Source organism: Mastomys coucha, unplaced genomic scaffold, assembly GCF_008632895.1.
Source record: "Mastomys coucha isolate ucsf_1 unplaced genomic scaffold, UCSF_Mcou_1 pScaffold5, whole genome shotgun sequence".
Taxonomy (NCBI): domain Eukaryota; kingdom Metazoa; phylum Chordata; class Mammalia; order Rodentia; family Muridae; genus Mastomys; species Mastomys coucha.
This window is the reverse complement of record NW_022196911.1, coordinates 15,149,219-15,158,041: the sequence shown is the minus strand read 5'-3', so window position 1 is coordinate 15,158,041 and position 8,823 is coordinate 15,149,219. Positions and strand designations below refer to the sequence as shown.

The window sequence follows — 8,823 nt, the reverse complement described above, 5'->3', positions numbered from 1 at the left end:
TTTTTTTTCAGAGCTGAGGACTGAACTCAGGGCCTTGCGCTTGCTAGACAAGCATTCTACCACTGAGCTAAATTCCCAACCCGTTGTTATTTCTTCTGTAGTCAATCACTTATTGTTTATTGTATCTTAGCTCCATTTTAGGAGTGGTAGCATTAGCCTCTTTACATCAGCAGTCTCTTCCCATCCCCATTCCTTACAGACTCAGTCTAGACTGCACTTTGGTTTTTAACCTTATTTCTCTTGGTCTTCCAAATCTGAATGTTATTTTGAGTTAAGATTCATTCTATCAACATGTATTTCTGAAACATTTCTGCATCTCTTCTTCTCTATTAGTTGATTGCTAAGCAACATTGCTTCTTAGATAATCAATAACTGTTCTTTAGAAGACCGTCAGTACCACTACAGACCTGAAGTGGATAAAAGGGGAGAGGCTGAAGCAACATTCCCTATCCTGAACCTGGCACCCTGTGACCTCTGCCTGCTGGACTCCCAGCATGGAGCGTGCGTATGATGAACAGGGCCACAGCCATAGGCAGAGTGTCTTCTCACTTTCTTAAGTGGGCATTAAATATGGTTTTATGAATGATTGAAGTAAATACCAAATTTTGTGTGTCTCTTACTGACTGTAAGTGTTCCTAAAATTGCATATTTTAAGCCTTAGATTTAGTAAATTTTTTCAGTTCAATTCAAGCCTTGTTACCAAACGTAGGCAGATGGGACCTGGGTAGTAGGATGTTCTCTGGGATTGTGACAGTGCACACATAGCTCACTCTCTTCTCTCCGCTGTTAAAATTGATTCCAAGTGATTTTACTCATCTATTTGTGAGCATGATAGAAATAGATGTGAGCATAAGGAAGTATTATCTAAGCTGATTGTTCTCCCTAAGAAGCTAAGCAGCTTTAACATCTGTGAATTCAGTTCTAGATAGAGGCAGGCTTGCTTGCAAATGAAGAGAGCTCATCTCAGTGCCTGGACCCTGGGAATAGAGCACTCCCTCCTCGTCCATGTCACAGGGCAACAGGGGCAGGAGGACAGCTGGGCTTGTGCAATTCATTTGTGCAATATTGAACCAATATTGTGGTTCCTGCACTGCAGTCACAGAATATTGGGAGCTCCTACAGGCAAAGCCAGTGCCACTCTACTGACTCTTGTTCCCCATGACTTGTTAGGTGATGGGGGAGGTGCTGGATTGTGTAGTGTGGGCCTGTAGAGGGCTGCATGCTGACTGCTGTAGCAGCTTGCAGCTGCTCTGGTGTTCTGGGATGCAGTGAGGGGACAGACAGTTTTGCTGGAAGAGGGTTGTTGAGTACAAACCTAGCTTGAATGACACTTATTAATAGAAGCTTTCTGATGAGTGCTGCCACTGTGGACCAGATAGCTCCTGTCTGAGCTTATCTTTATTTTCATAAATGTAACTGCCAGCACCTTCAGGTACATTGGTGACACTGATGTGAGCATATGCCTAGATCCTTATGTGATCTCTGGTAAGCTCCTGAATGACTTAGGCATCAAGCGCTTTTATAAATTCAGAAGAAGAGACAAACCCCACCAATCGGAGTTGAGCAGTGGTCATGCTGTGACCATTGGGGGTACCTCTTTCCAATTGCAGAAGTGACTATCAACCACTCAGTCGCATGGAAGCCTTGTGTGTCGGCACCCAGTTCCAGAGTATAGCTCTGGGCTAAGTGATTAGCTGAGGTGTTGGTGGGGACAGCTTGTGGCTGCTTTGCACAGGTGTGTGTCCATCCTCACAGGAACAGGAGTGCTGGGGAGCTAGCCTGAAGGAACACTGTTTCTTTTTTCTTAAGACTAGTTTTGCTTCTGAGTGTACCAAATGCCTATGGATTGGAAGCTCAACAGCTTTATTCATATTGAACCTGGCAAGCTTTGAATTGGAGGCTGCTTTATATTTCAGTGGTAAGATCTTGAATTCAGTAATCTTTTATGTCAGTCCCTTGTAACTTGATAGTTTTCTTAAGAAGATAGATGGGGAATAAAAGTTTTGGGGTAGAAACCTGACCACATGCATTTGAGGATAAGTTTATCAGTAACCAAACATGGCACATGCTCAGTAGCCCCTGGGCTGTGGAATCTGAGGGGCATTGCTTTACTTCTGCTCTTCCAGGCCAGCCAGCACCCTGTTTCTCAAGTGTGTCTCTCAGGTTCCATGAGGCTCTCTCCTGTCCTTGTGTGTCAGGATTCTGTGGAACCCCCCTTTATCCAAGTGTGTTAATTTCCGTAGGAAGGGGTTGCTCTCCTTCCGTCTTTGTGTTGGGCACCTTATGTGGCTCTCCTTTCCCCTTATGTCAATCAGGCACCTAGACACATGTACCAGGCACCTAGACACATATACCAGGCACCTAGACATGTGCACCAGGCACCTAGACACATGTACCAGGCACCTAGACACATGTACCAGGCACCTAGACACGTGCACCAGGTAGGTAGGCACATGTACTGGGCACATAGGTGCATGTACCAGGCACATAGACACATGTAGGTTCCTGCAGGCTCTTCTCTTCATGTGTGCTTCGGTCAGTACTGATTTAATACCTGACATGGGTCTAGACAGCCTACAATAGGAGTTCTCTCTAGCACTGTGTTCTTAGTCTCTCCCTGGAAGAAAGGTAGGAATGCTCACCCATACCTCCTCCTGCCCAGCAGCCCTGTGCTCTTGTATGCCTCAGTTCTCCTCTGTCTGTGTGTGAGATAGGGGGTCAACTCCCTTTGTAGCTTCTGAAGCTTGCCTGCTGTTCATGTTGCACTGGAATCCTGCTAGGTCCTTTCTCACAGCTCTGTTCTCTGTAACACTCTGCTCTGAAACAGGACTTTACTGTCATTTCCTGCTTCTCCAGAAGCATAACACATGTATCATACTGTGCTCCCCTCAGCTGTGGGTTCTGGCTGCATACCCTTGCCAGCCTTACGCCCCTGCATCTGTGCCCTGGCATATTCCTTACAAGCTATGACAAAGGACCCATCTCGTTCCACATTGTGTCCCCAACTCTGTATATCATATGGTACAATAGTACTAATTTAATACCTATAACTAGGCTGAACAAATGAGTCAGCTACTTGTTTCCCTGTATTAATGTCTCAAATATTTATCTTCAATGAAAATAAAGAATTTCAGAACCTGAGTATCCAAGTTGCTGGGTCGTGTGCAGTGATGAGCGAGCCCATCAGTGCCAAGGTGAGTATGAAACTCACCTTGCAGTGGGCAGTGTGTCAGATGAGTTCTTTATGCTCTGATGTGTGCCTCTTCACTGTGCCAGTGTAGTAACAGCCTTGGTGATACTTCATATGTGAAATTATGACTTATTGTACCTGGCTATCCTGTTTGTACATGTGAAACAGAGCTAACTGTTAAAGATGTGTTCATGACTGGAGAGATGGGGCATACCCACAAGCCTCTGGTTCAGCCATGCTGCTAATCTTTTCCATGTCTCATAGGCATTTTGCATACTTTCATCTATGTTTGGGAGTAAGATCGCTGTATTGGAAATCAGCCTGGCTGCTCTGCTGAGCGCTCAGCAGTGCCCTCGTGCAGGAAGGGCCCTCTCTGTGATAGCAAGGTAGTGTTTTTAGATATTGCCTTGCATGTGAGATCTTTTTCATGAGAAGAGACACAGATAAAAATGGGAAACTCTCAACCATACTAATGCTATGTGAAAGAACTAATTTGTTATGTCATGATTCTATTTTACTCAAATCTAAATGGTTCATAGTTTAACATAAAATAGTAGTTTATTAAAAAACAGAATGTAAATTCTAAAATAGCACTTCCATTAAAATGTCAATATTTTTCTCATAAAGATAATGATCTTGGTAGTTTAATTTCCAAATATTGTACATATATATATTTATTTACATGTGTTAATCTTACATTGTCCTTAAAAATAATATGTTGCATTTAAACAGTTTTATAATATCATTGTTTTCTCTCACAATGTGGTTATTTTTATTTTAGCTCCTGTGTCCTGCCAACTTCTCCACTGTATTTTGGAATTATTAAGGAAAGATTTCCTAAGCTTGCCAATACCAAACGACACGGTTAGTATAGCACACTCTGAAACACACATGCAGAGGCAGCCAGTTCCTCTCACAGTCAGCACTGCCGAGTCACTTTGTGAACTCACATCTGCCAAAAGTTAAATGAAGTGCAGCCTCTCCTTCCTTGCTCAGAGTTATTGCATTATCTTTGGTAGGGAATTTGTTCCACACTTCTCCTCAAGTGCATGGCTAAATGCTGATGTCATATTTTGGGGACTTGCAGTGTGCCTGTGGTGGACCCTGGGTGTTTGTACAGTTGCTGTCACATCATGTACACTTCAGTGTGAGTTTCTGAGATATCTAGCCACAGTCATATCCTGTCACAACTAGAAGTAATTTCCTGTATTATCTAGTCCATAATAAATCATTGTTGACTACCTAAAAAATAGGTTTTGATTGGTTTGTTGTAAACTGAAGCCAAATAGTCCTCATATTGATTTTTCTAAAATGCATTTTGAAAGCTAACGTCTGTGTTAACATGGTGGAATTCACCCCAGTTATTTATATTGTAGGAATCGGGGGTGGTTGATGTTCCTTTGTTTCTCCTCAGTGTCCAGCTCACAGTCTCATACAGTCTCTCAATGGACTCAGTTAAGAAGATGAGGCCCAGTCAGCTTCACTGGTGCATTCTGGGTATCTGTGGATATGCAGCACATCTACATGGATCTTTACCCTTTACCCTCTGGCTGCTGATCTCCAGCCTGGCCTAGCTGAGGCCCTGAACCTCCCTTGTGTTGTTAGGGCCCCTATCATCTAGAGCTCTGCTCCCCATTCTGAGGAGTAGTAAGTTATTAAACTCTTGAATTTGTTCTGTGAGGCAGGTGGCCTGCCCTTGTTTGTACCAGGGCTTTTTTGGTTGTCCCCTCAGTGGAATTCCTGTTAGTCTGTGTGCTGTGGTCCATTCCTGTGTGTTCTTCCTACAGCGACCCTGTACTGGACTATAGTCTAAATGCATTTGATACATAAACTGTTATCTGAGAATGATGCCACATGCTTTTAATCTCAGCACCCATGAGACAGAGGCAATTGGACTTTTGTGAGCTCAAGGCAAGCCTGGTATACCAAATGAGTTCCAGGACAGCCAAGACTGTTACCCAGAAACACTTTGTCTAAAACAAAAACAAAAATAAAAACAAAAACAAAACAACAACAACAAAACAAAAACAAGAGAGAGAAAAAACAAAGAAATAGTGGCACACATAATATGGTTTAATATAGTTTGAATTACTTTCTAGGTATCTAGGTATCTTTAATCTCCTTGGTGAATTTCTAGCTGTTATTCATTGGCTTGACTTCTGGATAGAGCCTCTTAATTTCAGAGGTCAGAGGTCATTTTGTTTGATTATTCCTGGTTTGGGGAGACTGTTATTTTTTCCCCCCTAGGACAGTGAAATTGTGATGTTAAATGTATGCTGCTTCTTTCATTTCATGTCATACAGCTATGAAGAATGTCATGGAGGACAAGCCCCTGGTTTTCCACACTAAAGTTAGGTCATCTGGTTATACATCAGCACCTCAGTGAGTATAAGCCTTCATGTCTTGTGTGTCAGTGACAGAACAGAGAGCTTCAAGCATGCCATTGGAATGGGGTTTAATATAGACACTAATATGTCCTGGGGTTCCCACCATGAACAGGGTGGGTAGGGGCCTATATAGGATTATAGTATGGGCTAGACCCCAGCATGCCACAGTCACCACAAGGGTAGCCTATGTACAGTAATATTTGTTAAATACCTACTGGCTGTTGATCTCCACTCAGATCCTTGTGTTCTTGTCAAATCATAAGGTTGGCTGTGGTGAGTGAGAAGTTGGTGGCATTGAAAAGAGGAGAAAGGTGATACTTTAAAACCATGTAGCCCACTAAAGCCTGACAAATACCTCGAAATTGTTTTGAGCTCATTCACTCCCAAATTTGTGACCAGTCCCCCCACCCTTCTGTCTCATAAATACAGCCTGTTGAGCTTATATTGTGTTTTTAGGGCTGTCCACTTGGGATTGTATAACCTATTAGTAAGTTTATCCTGAACCACAGATCTTTGATTAGAACAGCCTTGTTCCCATGCCAGGGTATAACTAGTGATATTTAAAATATGAAGTGCAAGTTTAATGGTGAGGCTACTTAGAGACCAGGAAACATAGCATCATGTTAGTAGAAGAGACTGCCACGAAGTCCTTCAAAAGCCTCAGATCTCTCAAGGGCAAATCTACTTTTCTTTATAACGTGTAGTCACACCACTCTCTTATCTGAAAGCTGGGCCTTATACGATGTACCCCACTACATCATACCCATTCCTTTAGTAGTAGTCAGAGCTGCCCTAGAGTCTGGGGCCCTTGCGGGCTCCCTGCACTTAGAGCATGTAGCAGGGTAGGGTGAGGTCTCTGTCCTCTCCTCTTCAGTCTTCTCATCTGACCTTCCCTCTTGCCTACCCACTCTCACCTCAACCTTGTGTCCCCACTCAGGACTTTCCCAGGCCTCTGACCTAGGTGGGTCATCCTATATGCAACTGCAGCCCTACTGCCCCTCTCAGCCCTCCCTACCTTGTCTTCTTTCCCTTTCCCCAGTGGCAGCAAGTGTGGATGCTCTTACAAGAGCATCATGTCTGTTCTGTCAACCAAGCACAGCAGTAGCACTTGGCTCCTTGAACTCTCAAACATGACATGAGAAGATGGCAGGTAGATAAAAGGAGGGGTGGGTAGAGATGAGAAGATGGAGGGAGAGAGCACTGCAAGGAAAGAAAGGTGAGTAGATGGAAGGATGAATTTGTCACGGGGATGTCACAGGGTGGCCTGCTGGCCACGTGAACACCAGGATAGCTGTGACTACAGCCTACACAAAACCATAAATCTACTTAAAACCATATGAGATTTTAGTGTGTTGAATTTTTAAATTTGATTGCATACTTTTGAGCATGAAATTCACAGATGAAAGTGTGTCCCAGAGAAGGCAGCCCATGAATGGATGATGGCAGATGGATAGATTAGATGGCTTGGAAATTCATGCCTTCGGAAAACAGTGCAACATTTTCATCTGCAAGGTTAAGTGTGGATGGGTGATGATGGTCTTGAGGCTGCCCTGGCACTTTGAGCTGAGAAGCATTAGCTAGGGTCACTAAGGAGGAAGTGTGTAGCATTGTGACGTGTCTGAGTCAGAGAAAGTGCCTGTTCTTTTTAGAGGCCAAGAAGAATTGGAGGTAGCTGAAAAAAAATATGTAAGTTTGTACATGTTTAATTTTTCTTTATAAAATGTAAATATCTTAGGAAATTTAGAATCCTAATTGGTGAGAGTTATATATACATTTGTGTGTATGTGTTTTCCTTCCAGTATGGCTATGTTTTCTCCAAAGACTAACATCAAACATAATAACAAAAGATCTTCAAAATACAAGAACAATTACAAATGGTATGTAATTGAGTGCATGTATTAAGTTTGAAGCAACTTAGAAGCACTCTTAATGTGCTTGCCTAATTATTAAGGACTATATATGCATAATTCTTAAGACTATATATACATAAATATTGATGCAAATATGTCACTGACATGCATCCTGTAAATCATATACAGTTGATTCATTTGAGTAGTTCTTGGACATTGTGCTCATTTTATTATGTTATTAATTTTGAAGTAGTGAATTTTTGGTAAAGTGCAGTTGTTAATGTGGTTGTAGGAAAATCCTGTATGTGATGGATGACCACCCCTGAGTAGCATTTCAGGTCACAGAGGGACAGCTACAGAGCTAATGCTGCTTAATGCAGCTTCTTAAAGGTCATTGCTGCTGTGTTGCCCTAGACATACTGCAAACACAACCAGGATGTCTGTGGAAAGAGAGTTTGGGCCTGGGCTTGTCTCAGGCTGAACTTAAAATATATAATGAAAAAACAGACTGTGGGTTACCTAAGTTAATACTCATTTTAACATACCCCACACCCCTTTACTATTTTTATAGAAATGCTGTCTGGAACTTTGAGTGTTTGTGACTGACTTTTGTCAGTTGCACCAATTACTGGGGTTCACTGTGTGATATTTTAGCACATATGTACAGCGCTCCCTGATGAGCCTCCCTGGCTTTATCCACTGCTCTCACTAGGCCACCCTCCCAACCACTAGAGTCCTCACTATTCTATGTTCAGGTCAACTTTTTGAATTTTTTAAAAGGTTACACCTATGAGCAAGAACACACAGTATTTGAGGTCCTGAGTCCACATATGAGCAAAAACATACAGTATTTGCAGTCCTGTGTCCACATTGAGCAAGGACATATGGTATTTTTGGTCCTGTGTCTGGTGTATTTTACTTATCACCCTTTGGTTCCTGTCAAGTCTACTACAGATGGCAGGATATTATTACTTTGCAGCTGGATTCTCTTTCTTTCTTTCTTTCTTTCTTTCTTTCTTTCTTTCTTTCTTTCTTTCTTCCTTCCTTCCTTCCTTTCTTTCTTTCTTTCTCTCTTTCTTTCTTTTTTGGAAAACAAATTGTTTTATAAAGTAATTACACTTATAATCATTGCCCAAGTTAAGATATTGAAGTTGCCAGATCCAGAAATACTCATGGGATTCTTTTTTTTTTAATTAGATATTTTCTTTATTTACATGTAAATTTCTCCTTTCCCAGTTTCCCCTCCAAAAAACAAAGAAACAAACAAAAACAACAAAAACAAAACCCTGTTGCCTCCCCCTTTCTCATGCCTGCTACCCCATCCTCTTCCACTTATTGGCCCTGGCATTCCCCTACACTGGGGCAGAGAACCTTCACAGGGCCGAGGTCCTCTCCT

The 8,823-nt window shown here is 42.3% G+C and overlaps 1 protein-coding gene across 13 annotated transcripts in view; it reads left to right on the top strand.

The window, feature by feature from the left end:
- The window catches only part of Wdr27 (WD repeat domain 27), a 114,694-nt gene that overhangs the window by 25,076 nt on the left and 80,795 nt on the right, over nt 1-8,823 (top strand). For 11 of the 13 annotated variants that reach the window (XR_004113738.1, XM_031354676.1, XM_031354673.1 and 8 more), the window contains 7 exons: nt 384-501; nt 1,815-1,918; nt 3,127-3,194; nt 3,455-3,576; nt 3,972-4,054; nt 5,494-5,572; nt 7,377-7,454. Coding sequence is in view for 12 of the 13 variants with exons in the window: in XM_031354676.1 (XP_031210536.1) it covers nt 384-501; nt 1,815-1,918; nt 3,127-3,194; nt 3,455-3,576; nt 3,972-4,054; nt 5,494-5,572; nt 7,377-7,454 (652 nt within the window). In the remaining variant the exon portion in view is untranslated. The remainder of the gene's footprint in view (nt 1-383; nt 502-1,814; nt 1,919-3,126; nt 3,195-3,454; nt 3,577-3,971; nt 4,055-5,493; nt 5,573-7,376; nt 7,455-8,823) is intronic. The other 2 variants (XM_031354674.1, XM_031354675.1) reach the window with 2 other exon arrangements.